Raw genomic sequence first — 14,038 nt, 5'->3', positions numbered from 1 at the left:
AGTTTGTTAACATACGAGGTGGAACAATTTTAGACTAAGACAAAGGCACAGTACTTGACGATGATGTGGGTAGAGCCAAAGTCACAAATCAAGTCCTGCTGCCAGCCCTTTTATTTCACTCCCACACATTAGTGTGATCATACACAATCAGCCACACAATTAACACCGCCTACCCCCAACAAGACATTAGCAGCAGATCCTTTAAATGTGCTAGTTGTGAGTTGGGGCCTACATGGATATCACCAATGAGTCTTAGGTGCCCATGACCCTGTTGCCGGTACACCGGTTGGCCTTTCTTGAAAAACCTTTGGTAGGTACTCACCACTGAACACCAGGATAAAACCCACAAGAGCTGTCTGATATTTTGGAGATGTTGTGACGCACGTCTATCCGTCACAATTTGGCTCAGATCCTTATGCTTGCCATTTTTTTCCTGCTGTTAACACATCAACCTCAAGAACTGACTGCTGTCTGTATCCCACCCATTGACAGATGCCACTGTAGATGAAGATAATCAGTGTTTCACTTCACCGGTCAGTGGTGCTGATTAGTAAATGAAATTGAATCAATTAAATACATTACAGAATCATTTACTGCATGGATTCAGTTTCCCAAGATATGAAAAAGTTGCTAATAGGTGCATTTTTGGGAATATATCATTCCATTCCAGCCCTCAACTATACAGCCTGACTTGACTTGACCTGACGTATCAAATGGCATTTACCAAACAAAAGGAAATCCGCCTTACAGCACAGCTCCACCATGTATTTAAATCAAGCAGAACCGGTCAGATAGTGCAGGTGAACCCTGAGGGCTAAAGGGGAAAAGAAAGAAAAGCACTGGGACTGAATAAGCTTAAAGTAGTCTAATTATCATATTGGTGTGGTTTCATTTAGCACACCCAACTCAATTTCTGTTTCAAATTTTGGGAGGCACTTGAAGCACTCCTCATCTCCTCCCATAACCACAGATCACATATTCAGAGCACTGTCTATAAGCTGTCTATAAGTCATTAGGAAACATTTGACAGATTGCCAAAATAAAAGGACACACAACACAAAAGGAAATCTTAATCAGTGCCTGTAATATTTCATTTATAAAGTACAAACATTTAAACTACAACACAAACCATGACATCATCAAAACCATGACTGGAAATCTTACAATCACAAAAAGTTACATTTAAGGCTGTAAAACCTGATTTTCAGATCCTACTGCTATGTAGGCAATGTAACTGTATGTAAGTAGCCATTGTTTTAAATACATGTTTCTTAGTTACCTCCTTTTCAGCAGCTCAGATTGTTAGCATGTTCATCTTCTGATCTTAACAGAAACCACAGCATCGCCCAACACAAACAATGCCATGATGATACATTTAAAACAACTGTGGCCATTTGCCAAAACATTGTGTACAGGATCAGCTGGGGTAGAACCCGTTCTGAAAATCATTAGTTGAAGACTGAGCCACGCAAAGTTGGGGTCCAAAAACCATGTATTTTGAAGACACTTACAAAATCCTAAGAGCTCAGAGTGGCTCAGTAGTCTAATGTGCTACCACCATGGCCTGGGGGTCAATTTGCCATCAGCAGACAGACTCTGAGAAAGCACAATTGGCCGTTCTCTCTTCGGGTGGGTGGATGGCTCTTTTTCCCCTCATCACTCTTAAAGTGATGTTGGTTGGCACAGCGATGCTAGTTGCCACAGCGATGCTAGTTGGTGGGGTGGCGCTTGAGACCCAGAACCTTCCTCCAGGACTTCCAAAAATAAGGCAGTGGCTGGCTTTGCATTTTTTGGAGGAGACATGTGTTAAGTCCCTATCCTCCTAGTGTTGGAAGCATTGCTAATGCTTGGGGGGAGTTACGTACAGGGGGTTATTCTGCGGTTCCAAATTGGAATAAAAAAGGGGGAAAATTGACAAACAAAATAAAAAAAATAAAAATCTTCTCCAAAAACAAACAAAAGTTTACTAGATCCCATTTGTTGTTATATGCTGTCTTCATAGCATCATAGCAGGCCTACAGTTGCACTCATGAGAACCAGTGACTACAAAATAAAACAATCTACAAAATAAAGTAAATAAACGAAGTACATATTATACCACACTTCAGCATCCCACAGCAGCCCTGCTGATATATAGAAACCCTGAAACTGGACAGTGCACTTGAATAAATATTAAATGATCATGACTTCATCAGTAAAAGCCACACAACCTATGAATATCTTTCTATGACAGGTTGTAACTCTTAAGGTGGGTCCTTGTGATGGTGTCTCTCACTGCCTTGAATGTAAAACGGATGTTTTCTGTGTCTGTGGCGCATGTGTAATGCGAGTAAATGTGCTCATGCTCCACGTTCTGTTCTTCATACATTGTGAGAATGAACTTCTTCGCAGCCTCAGCATCATTCTTAGGGCCTGGAAAGAAATTAACACATTTGAAGAGAACTAATTATTATTAATATTTTATTATTATTAATATTAATATTTTGAATGCAATGTCTAGTTAAACAACCTAAAGTGTAAAACTAGACTAGATATACAGTGACTGGATTAAAACTTAATAACAAGGGTAACATTAATGTGTCAATGGCAGGGTTTGACCTAAAAGGCATGCAATACTTTACTTCAGATGCTACACTAATCTCAAATGGACGACCATATGCATGATAAGAGGACATATAAAAATATTGATGCCCCTGCACTTCTTTCAGAAAATGCACCTCTTCTCCCAGAACACTGTTGCAATTACAAATGCTTTGGCACAAAACAGAAAAAGTCAAATCTCCACACAGAACTCCAGAAAGAGACTGGACAAAATGATTGGCACACCTAACTTGATATTTGGTAAACGTCCTTTGGAAAAAGCAACTGAAATCCATCAATTCCTGTAACCGTGAATGAGTTCTCCCGTCTGCTGTTTTCAGATCTCTCCACATGTGATCTTTAGGATTTAGATCTAGACTCATTGCTGGTCAATTCAGAACTCTCTAGCTCTTGTGACTTCAACAAGTTCAGCTATCTGACACTAAACTACCCTGCATGACAGCAAAACAACCCCAAAACAACCACCATGTTTGACTGAATGAAACAAAGATATGTTTGATCAAAAAGCTTTGTTTTGGTCTCATCTGTCCACAAGACATTCTCCCAGAAGACTTGTGGCTTCCTCAGGTAAGGTCTTCAGTGGAGTCTCCTACCATAGCATCCATTTCATTAAGATGGTGATTGATAGTCTGAGCTGACACTGTTGTATTTTGTGTCTAAAGGTCAGCTTAAATTTGTTTGGAAGTTGATTGAGGTATTGAATTATTAATGATATTTTAATTTTTTGGTGTTGTTCCAACACTAACAAAAGAAAAGCTGCCAATATATTTGGCCATGACTGTAGTACCATTCTATTGGCTTTCCAGTGTTTTTTCTATTTTCCCGTATTCGTTCTTTATTACTTCACAAGTAAAAACAAAAGCAATTCTGCCTTTGATGTTTCAATAGTCTCGATATCTATTTTAATAGTTTCTATATCAATTAAGCCTCTCACCCTGGTATTGAGGAAAGTAGTCTGCAAGATGGTACTTGGAGATTTTCTCTTGCAGAAGATCCGTCTTGTTGAGGAAGAGGATGACGTGTGAATATTTGAACCATCGGTTGTTAATAATGGACTTAAACAGAGCTTTACTCTCGCTCATACGGCTCTGTACGAGGGTGGAATAGAAAACATGATTTCCTTAAATCAGTATTCTTTCATCAACTGAATTGTGAGTTTTCAGTAATTGTGAGAAGCAGAGTGAACAAGAATCTCACCACACTGGCATCCTCAGGCAATACCTGGTCATACTCGCTTATTGCCACCACGAAGATTACAGACTGCACATCGTCAAGGATGTAGCACCGTAACTTTGGGTGCATACAGTAACCGTTAAAGTTAATGACTCTGTAATTACATTGGCATGTCCGTCATAAATACATATTCAAATCAATAAATAGGGGTGAACTGATTTAACTATTTTGTATCTCGAGAATTTGCAATAAACTAATCAAACATGAACAATATAAAAAAAGCTCAACACAACTAATAGAACAAGTGCTTTCCCCATATTCAACACAAAATACAAAATACTAATTAACTAATATTCTTGGGTTTGCGTGTTGCAATAACCTTCTTCAAATCCCACCAAAGATATTTTATGGGGTTTAAATCAGATGACTGTGGCGACCACTTTAGAACCTTCCTCTTCTGAAACCATGACTTGGTGGACTTTAAGGTATGCTTAGGAAAATTGTCCTGTTGGAAGTTCTAATGACACCCAAGTTTCAGCTTCCTCATGGAAAGCATGGTGTTTTCTCCAAGGATTTGTGCCCAGAGCTGCACCACCACCATGCTTCATTGTTCCTCCTCCAGACATACAAAACTGAAACTTTTTGGGTACGTAAAATTGTTAAGAAAGGTTTGCAATAGTGAACTGTCATCATTTTAGAATAAATTTAACTAAGAAACATTGAATGTGAATTTGTCATGTTTGATAGATATCTGCTTTATAGTTTTAAAATCTTACTCTATCAGATTGTCTAGTAATTTTAGTTACTATACCAATAGCCTGGAAGAACAAGATTTGTACCTGAATATTACAGGGCTGAGCTCAAAGATGTACTCTGGAATCCCATACTCGGAAATTCCAGTGAAACGTTTTCTGACTCGTAGGATATCCTGGTCCGTAGGTAAGTAAAAAGCAGAGGAGATTCTGTCCATGTCATCCAGGAAACTAACAAACAACAACAAACAAGTTATATAATTAGAGCCAGAAAATGTTTGCTAAACTACAAGTAAATTAGCAACATATTCATAATATTGAACACTATTTACAAGTAGATACAAGATTATAAATAAATAAAAACAATTACTTACAAAAGTAATAGAGCAATCCTTAAAACAGTCATGCGACCAAATTAGAAACCTCAATGTTCGAAACACATGGGCATTTGATGTCCATTTGAACAATATTTAGAGATGTTAGTAATACGATTACACTTAAAACTGAAGAAATGTCTTTTTAAAATACATTTGTAAAATGTATTGCTGGAGAGTTCTGGTGATCTGCTCTTGGGCTGAACTTGCTAGGGCAGCTTGACCTGCCCAATGTAATCAGTTGTTTCTTATTACTAAATGATTTTGTGGATTTCTAACTGCACCTGCAACTTCTTTTCTAAATGCCTTATTAAGCATTTTGGATCTGATCAGGGCGATGACATTCACTTCAACAATCAAGAGCGACCCAAAGGAAATGTCTGAGGTTTAAATAAGTCTGAATCCTCTCTAACTATGTTCTAATCATCTCCAGCTGATGTTCTGCATCTGATTGTAATTTCAGGCATTTTAGGTAGTAATATGTCTATGTGCCCTAACTTCTTGCCTTTTTCTATCAGTTACATTTTACAAATGATTTGTAAAAGACATTTCTTTACTTTTATGTGTTTAGTACTATTACTCTCATCTCTCAATATTGTCAAAATGAAGATCAAATGTTCACATGTTTAAAAATGTTAAAATCACAAAGGTTTTCATAGTGTGTCCTCATTGTTCACATGCCTGTAAATGCGTTATGTTTTATATTTCTCTAATATATAAGCTGGCTTTGGTGCACAACACCACAATCCAAAACATACAGATAACAATTGTTAGATGAACTCACTATTTTGCTGAGTCTAACAGCTGGAACTCTCTCCTGCGCTCATAGCATTGCTGAATGCCATGATCACTCCATACGCGCTTTATGGCCTCAGCATGGTCAGGTTCCATAGAGTTCACCGCATTTGTGTTTACCTTGCTTAACATTGCAGCATATTTCTAAAAAGAATGTGATTATAAACAAAAGTATTGATATATCCAATAATGACTCAAGCAGATGTAAAAGTCTATAAAAATACAGTATATACACAAGTCTCACACTGGGAAGCTAGAGACTGAGGACCCTTTAGAAGGCTAAAGCACTCAGACGTGCTTTCACAAACAAAAAGATGAAAGGGAATACAGTAAAAAAGCTTTATGGAAGTGTGTAAATTAGTATGTAAATTAGTATGTACAGTACTGAACATAGGTCAGACACCACTCTTCCTTTTTTATTTAACTTCCACTCAGCCACTATATATGAGTCATTCATTTTTTTCAAGAACAGTTACAAAGCTTCTCTCTCAGCTACACAGCATTTCAGGCCCACAATATTGACTGAAAGGTTTAAATGCTGTTTATCTGATGGATAATGTTGGCCAGACCAAGTCCCATCTTTTAGTTTTAACTCCAATTTTGGAAATTTATGTTTTTGTTTTTTAATCATTTTCAGTTGACTTTCCTTAACCAATCTCAGAAATGTCTCCTGAACAAATCCATAACAGTAATCAGGCTGGACTGATAATGTTGACTGTATTTTAACCGGAAATAAAAGGTTTCTGACTTTTGCACAATACTCTAAATGGATCTTGGTGTCGAGGTCTGGTTTCTAGGGTAACAAGTGCTTACTGTGTTTTTGTCATCTGTGAATGGGGTATTCAGGGTCTCCATGGCATGGATCAAAGTTTGAACTGCAGTGAATACATTCTGGAAGACGAATCTGGTGAAGTCTCTTCTGTCCTCTTCTGAGTAGCCCTTTCCATATATTATTCTCAACTGCTTGCAAATGGTGTGCTTACCACTCTCCCCTGTACCTGAACAGATTTTAAACATATTGGTTTATTAGTCTCTGTGAATTCTCAAGGTTATGAGAAAACTTTTAACTTTTACTTTTAAAGGTTTATGAACGTTTGGCTGAGCATTTAATTCTGCTTTATGTGCTTGAAAGATTGCTCTTTGACAGAGGTGAGAACAAGTATCTACTGTAACTACATTTTCATGTAGTCATCATCATTTACACTGTTCTAGAGGCCAGCTATTTCCTAATACAGAAGGTTTAGAAATGGTAAAGTAAAATAAGGCACTTATACATTTCATTCTCAAGTTCACTGCACCTGTGCAAACAATTGGTCTAGCTGTTTCATATAAATCCATTTGTATTACAATAGAGGAAATGAAATATATTGTTTTGTATTTTTAACATTATCTTACATTGGCCTAGACCAGCATCTAGAAGGCATAAATGCTTACACAAACAGTGACCGTTACAACGATCATATAGTGGAAAACCACACCCAGATTTTGTATTAATTTAATTTGACTCATTATTTTTAAAAGCCATTTGTTTACCACTGTTGACATGCTGTGCCACAACAGGTTGAGCTAGCGTCATAACAATCACAACATTGTTTTTAATAGCTACATATAAATAGACTGTTTTTGTAATATTAATCATATTTTCATTATTCATGATATCACCTTTTATCATCACATTTTCTGGCATCGTTTTCTTGTGTTTTAAATAACCGTTATGTCGCTTCATTTCTACAAGAGAATTGTTCATGTTAAAATGTATTTATTTAATTGTTGTCAAAATTGGAGTCGTAGAATTTCAGTGGTATTGGAATTGTGATATCATGACTTCCGCTAATTCTCAGGGGAAAGGATCTGCATGAAAAAATAGAAGAATAATAAATCAAATTTGACACAGATTTGTATCTCAAACATTTACATTTACGGCATTTAGCAGACGCTCTTATCCAGAGCGACTTACTAAAGTGCTTTGCTATTTACTCAAGAAAAACCTCAGCTAGTTTGAATAGGCTAAAATTCAAAGATACCTCTAAGTTTAGACTCTACTAAACACAAGTCAATAAGGTGACCACTCTACACTTCACCCAAGTACTCTCTGAAGAGGTGGGTCTTCAGTCTGCGAGCGACTCTGCCGTTCGGACACCCAAGGGAAGTTAAACAAATCTAAAACTTCTATTTCTATGCATATTGTTTTATTTTTTACAATCTGTTGAATTTAGGACATAAGGCACATTTAAATAAATAGGATATTTCCCTCAAGTATTTTACAACAGCTGAGCAGAGCCCTCAGCCAGTCAAATTACAGAATCTGTATAATAATTGTTGGTTCCAAATCATTTTAACATTCTTCAGATGTAATGGTACAGACATACCTGTGCATTTGGCTGAGTGGAATCAACCTTTGAGGTTCGACTGGGAAACATGTTGAAATAAACCTTTTCTTTTCTCATGTTCTTCATTAGTTGGTTTGTTATTTGCCATAACTGAACACCTACAGAATACAGCCCTGTTTGGTTCTTCAAAACTAACACAGAAACATACCTAGAAGTAGCATCTTCATTGTTCGACATGCATCCACTCTATCCTTTCTCAGCTGTCTCTCAATCTCTTTGTGAATCCTGTAGCTCTCCTTCTCTTCACTAGACATGCAACAGTTGTCCATGTCTTCACCACAACAAAAAAGTCTGTAAAACAATGGCAGAACCTGAGGGAGAGGTTCACATTATTCCATAAATAATCAGGAGCAAAGCACCATTAAACAAATGATAAACAACAACAGCAATAAAACAAAAGCTCCAGCCTCACAGGTTATACCACCAACTGTCTGTAGATGCTTTCCACCTTCTACTGTAAATGGGGTCTGTTTCATGGAACCCAGAATGAACTTCATTTAACTCATTCTTTCCTCATGCTGCTTTCCTTTCTTTTGCCTCTCCAACAGGCTCACCTAGTAAATGACAAAAATTCTGGTTTATAAAGAGCAATCATTTATTCCATAATAGTTTATTAGAAAGCATTTTAAACATCTGCTCTAATCACAATGTTCTGAAAAAAGGTGCCTGCAAACCAAGATTGACTCAGCTATCCATGTCAGTATCAGGAGAAGCTTCCCACTCAGCAACATTGCCTGTACCTAGTCTTGACAGTTTCTCTAAAAAATCTGACATGACCCTTGGTTCTGACACTTTACATAATATATGATGCATGATAGATTAATAAATATATTGAGTCATTTAAATTGGTTTGATTTTTTTATTAAAACAAGAAATTACAAAAAAAGGTTGTTTAGGCAATTTCTCTTTGAATTCGTTCAGGCTAAGCAGTCCCATTAATATCTATGCATGAGCTTTCTTCTGTGTAAGAATCAAGGCCTGGATGTGGTACAGGATGCATAAAAGCAGGAGAGGGGGTGGAGAGCTGGGTCAGAGCAGCACAGGGCATCTCAATGCATGAGAGAGAGAGACAGGAGGAGGAAAGAAAAGAGAGGAAGGAAAAACAAAGAGGTTACAAGGGCTGTAGCAAACTAAACTAACATAGAAAAATTCAGCCAGGAGGAAAACAAGTGCAGGGGTCAGTCTTGAAGAAGCAAAGCCACAAACGGGCTCACACCACCACTGAGCAGCTCAGGACATGGGACAGAGGGAGGGAGGAAAAAAAGAATAAAACAGGGTTAGAGAGTGTTTATACAGTCTGGTGGATGAAGTGGACAACAGACTACAACAAAAATAATCAGAATTCCATAATGTAAGTAGTACAATACAGAGCAGTAGTAACATATAAACTAGCTAGAATAACAATAATTACACAGTAGCCTGTAATGGATGGTTTACAAAAAACTTGCATGAAGAGGGAGGTATTTAATCTAGATTTAATAGTGCGTCTGAGTGCTGAACAGTAACAGGAAGAACATTCCAGAGTTGAGCAACTTTATGAGAGAACGTTCTTCCTCCAGCATGTTTAAAAAGCAGGCCATTATTGTGAGCGAAGTCTATGTGATGGGTTACAGTGTTTAAGACATGCGCCAGGATACTGTGGGACCAAACTATTGAGAGATTTATAGGTCAAGAGGAGTATTGTATAATCAATGCAGAATTTAAAAGATATACAGTCCAGGGATGAGAGAACTGGAGCGATATGATCAGATTTTCTGGCTCTGGTGAGCACTCTCGTTAGAATCACTTCATAATACATATGCATGTAGTATGATCAACAATGAAGAGTTTTATGGAAAACTGTTTTGAGTTGTATAATCTCATTTTGGATGCCATTTACCTAAAAACTGTGCAGTATAATTCCTTCACATTTCATTTGTAAATAGGAAAAGAAACAAGTTGGACAATTAGGTGGATTTCGGACGCCATTTACCGAAAACCTGTGCAGTACAATCACCCCGTAATGCGTATATACCTCCTCAAACTCTGTACTGATGTATGTTTGTTTTATGGATTACTTATTAGAAATGACCATAATGTGTTCAATTCCACTTATTGAAACGATCAAAATATTTTGGATGCTTTTTATTCAAAAACTGTAGTGAAATTCCTTCATAATTTATAAGCTAAACATATATTATTAACATGATATTATGATATGTTAATTGTGTGGTCTAAGTCTTAATTTTTTTGTTGTTGTTGTTTAACCCTGTGTTTAATTTAAATTCATTATTAATATACAAATGACAATTATTGGATTTTGCATGCCATCTACATAAGACTGTGCTGTACAATCACTTCATTATTCATATGTACACATAATGATAAATATTAATATCTGTTTGATTTATGGACTAAGCATTAGAAATGACCATTTTATAATGTGTGCAGTTTCCCTCATCATTAAACATAGGCAATTATGGAGCTATTGGATGCCATTTACTCAACGGTGTGCAGCAGAATCCCTTCATAATTCATATGTACATGGTCTGATCAACACAGAACTGATATGCTGGCTGTGTGGACTGCTTATATGAAATTAAGGATTAAGGATTAAAAAGGAAAGAATTTGAATTTAGCACTAAGGACTTTTTCAGTAGGTAAAAGCGTGTGCTGTGACCCCTACCACTAAGTCCCTAGTAGCTGCGCACACCAATCTGACGTGCGGCCAATTTAACCGTAATAAAGGCAGCTGTCTTAAGCGCAGTGGACTGTAAAACTCGGTTAGCTAGCTAACAGTGTTTGGAAAGAAAAGGCAAAGAGCCACAGCCAAAGAGTACTTTATGAAAACTGACAACAAACAGGACGCCTCCTTGTTACAGCTCACGTTACAGCTATAGCTTAGCTTAGTTCCCGGTGGAGAAAACACGCTGTACACGCTGCCTACATGGACTGCCATTGTGTAGATCACTGTAAAAGTAGAGTAGTGCTAAATGACAGAACACTGAGACAGTGGGCAGCTCGAAATAGTCAAAGTGTGCTAAACTAAACGCTCCTGGTGAGGCTTTTGTTGATATTAGCTAGCTAAAGCTTCACTTTCCCTCACTGGGTTCAGCGCTACAGGAGCTCTACTGCTTCTGGAAGCTGCGAAACAGAAACACTCGACTGGCTAAACTTGGGAGCTATTCCAGAAAGCTGTTTAGACTAACTTTAAACTTCAAACTCTGTTTAAAGTCTGATTTGACTTAACTTTACCTCGGCGTGGAATATCCAGACGTTTCTGATCCAGAACAGCTGATCAGTGTTTGAGTAGTCAGGTCTGAATAGGTTGACCCTAGCTGAAAGCGCATTCACGTTGCCCATTAAAAGACATTCTCAATGGAGCGCCGATAAAAGGATGCACCATGAATGGGGAAAATAGTAGAGCGTCGTCTTTTACACCACTGGATCTGGAAATATTAATGTCTGAATAAAACATATATCTCCTGACTTTACAGGAGAAGACAAAAAAACTTCAATGTAAAAAAAAAAGTCAATGTAAAAAAAAAAATCCAAATTTAATTTTAGTGCATTTCTATTGGTCCATTCATCATGACTTACTTACACGATGTACAGAACAGCTACAGGGTTCAGATGATGGAGAAAACCCAAAATGGATAAAAATGTAGATACATTGGGGCAAAAGTTTTTAATCATAGGTACACTTCGACTATGAGAGACAAGATGAGAAAGAAAATCCAGGAAATCACATTGTAGGATTTTTAAATAATTTATTTGTAAATTATAGTGGAAAATAAGTATTTGGTCACCTACAAACAAGCAAGATTTCTGGCTCTCACAGACCTGTAACGTCTTCTTTAAGAAGCTATTCTGTCCTCCACCTGTTACCTGTATTAATGGCACCTGTTTGACCTCGTTATCTGTGTAAAAGACACCTGTCCACAGCCTCAAACAGTCAGACTCCAAACTTAACCATGGCCAAGACCAAAGAGCTGTCGAAGGACACCAGGAAGAAAATTGTAGACCTGCACCAGGCTGGGAAGAGTGAATCTAGAATAGGCCCAGCAGGTTGGTGTGAATAAACCAACTCTGTGAGCAACTGTAAGAAAATGGAAGACAAACAAGACCATTGATAATCTCCCTCGATCTGGGGCCCCATGCAAGATCTCATCCCGTGGGGTCAAAATGATCATGAGAATGGTGATCAAAAATCACCCAGAACTACACGGAGGGACCTGATGAATGACCTGCAGAGAGCTGGGACCAAAGTAACAAAGACTACCATCAGTAACACACTACACCGAGAGGGACTCAAATCCAGTGCCAGGGATCTCCCCCTGCTTAAAGCCAAAACCTCCTTCCATCAGTGAGCGCATTAAAGATGGAACGTGGCTGGGTCTTCCAGCATGACAATGATCCCACACCGCTTGGGCAACGAAGGAGTGGCTCTGCAAAAAGCATTTCAAGGTCCTGGAGTGGCCTAGCCAGTCTCCAGACCTCAACTCCATAGACAATTTGTGGTGGGAGTTGAAAGTCTGTGTTGCCCAGCGACAGCCCCAAAACATCACTGCTCTAGAGTAGATCTGCATGGAGGAATGGGCCAAAATACCAGCTACGGTGTGTGCAAACCTGGTGAAGACAGGAAACATTTGACATCTGTCATTGCCAACAAAGGTTATGTTACAAATTGAGTTGAACTTTTGTTATTGACCAAATACTTATTTTCCACCATAATTTACAAATAAATTCTTTAAAAAATCCTACAATGTGATTTCCTGGATTTCTTTTCTCATTGTGTCTCTCATAGTTTAAGTGTACCTATGATGAAAATTACAGACCTCTCTCATCTTTCTAAGCAGGAGAACTTGCACAATCAGTGGCTGACTAAACACTTTTTTGCCCCACTGAAGGCAGAGGCCGCCACATTTTGCACAAGCAGTAGAGCTGGCACTGTTACAGAGCCAACAAGCCCACAGGACACTGGTGCGGTAGCATAGAGCTCATTGGAGGTGAGCATTTGAGGGAAAGAGCCCAACTTGATTTTCAAGCAGCAAATTGGAAAACATTTAAAGGAATATAATGAAACAACAGTACACCACCAAACACACAGCTGACATCAACATCTACCTGTTAATATTCATTATATGCATAAGCAAATACATACTGTCCAAATGTTTGTGGACACCCCTTCTAATGAATGCATCCAGCGACTTTAAGCTGCACCCGTTGCTGCACAGATGGGCAAATGCACACACACACACGGCTTGTTTAGTCCATGTAGAATAGTACTGCTTATAGAACAGGACGCTCTTAAGAAGATAAACATAAACCTATATTGGCACCAGGCTTGGGCTAGAAGGGTATAAAGCTGTGAAGCAGTGGAACTGTGTTTTCCAGAATTATGGTGCTCCGTCCAATACTATTGACATGAGTGGGAAATAAGGTGGGGTGGCGATTACCCTACATCCTGACCTCACTTATGCTCTTGTCGCCGAATGCAATCAACGCATTCCCTGGACAGTAGAGATAGATGCTCCAACAAATGAGCAGGTGTCCTTGTACTTATGTACATATAGTATAAATGCCTACATGGTTGCATGGCTGGTTGGTTCACATACAACGTGGAACAATTTCAGGCTAAAGCATACTAGCAGATAATGATGTGGGTAGAGTCAAAGTCACAAATCCTGTTCTGCTGCCAGTGGTTTCATTTCACTCCCACACAGAACAGAATGATTACAGTGTGATTACAGAAGGAATTGCAGTTGAAGCAACTGAAGCTATTAGAAAGTTAGTTAGTTCAAAAGTCAGGGACAAACACAGAGCTCTCAGATATACAGCCTGAGCTGACTTGATGCATTAAATAGCATTAAGCAAACCAAAGGCAATTAGCCTTACAGCACAGCTCCACCACTAGGAAGCTCCACCATGTATTTAAATCAAGCAGAACAGGTCTGACAGTGAAGGTGAACAC

General features: G+C 38.3%; 1 protein-coding gene across 2 annotated transcripts; it reads right to left on the bottom strand.

Annotated features, from left to right (window-relative positions):
• Window positions 1–1,083: 1,083 nt before the first annotated feature.
• On the bottom strand, window positions 1,084–11,361 carry LOC140549389 (guanine nucleotide-binding protein subunit alpha-14-like). 2 transcript variants are annotated; one of them, XM_072672988.1, is made up of 9 exons: window positions 11,320–11,361; window positions 8,498–8,639; window positions 8,234–8,396; window positions 6,509–6,693; window positions 5,685–5,839; window positions 4,614–4,757; window positions 3,799–3,928; window positions 3,536–3,689; window positions 1,084–2,412 (listed from the first exon to the last, which is right to left on the bottom strand). In XM_072672988.1, the coding sequence occupies exons 3-9, from the start codon at window positions 8,352–8,354 to the stop codon at window positions 2,225–2,227; spliced, it is 1,077 nt and encodes a 358-aa protein (XP_072529089.1). In that variant the 5' UTR covers window positions 8,355–8,396; window positions 8,498–8,639; window positions 11,320–11,361; the 3' UTR covers window positions 1,084–2,224. The 2 variants fall into 2 exon arrangements, with proteins under 2 accessions (XP_072529089.1, XP_072529099.1); XM_072672998.1 differs by having other exon boundaries at window positions 8,234–8,376.
• Window positions 11,362–14,038: the final 2,677 nt, after the last annotated feature.

Source organism: Salminus brasiliensis, chromosome 1 (assembly GCF_030463535.1).
Source record: "Salminus brasiliensis chromosome 1, fSalBra1.hap2, whole genome shotgun sequence".
NCBI lineage: Eukaryota > Metazoa > Chordata > Actinopteri > Characiformes > Bryconidae > Salminus > Salminus brasiliensis.
This window is presented reverse-complemented; position numbering and strand designations above follow the sequence as displayed.

Bases quoted from the DNA above. Each gene is read 5' to 3' on its own strand.
- LOC140549389 (XM_072672988.1), bottom strand. From the start codon at position 8,354: ATGGACAACTGTTGCATGTCTAGTGAAGAGAAGGAGAGCTACAGGATT. The intron at 4,758-5,684 runs GTGAGTTCATCT...GTTGTTTGTTAG, and splicing joins CTGTTAGACTCAGCAAAATA to TTTCCTGGATGACATGGACA. The intron at 3,690-3,798 runs GTGAGATTCTTG...ACCCTCGTACAG, and splicing joins TGCCTGAGGATGCCAGTGTG to AGCCGTATGAGCGAGAGTAA.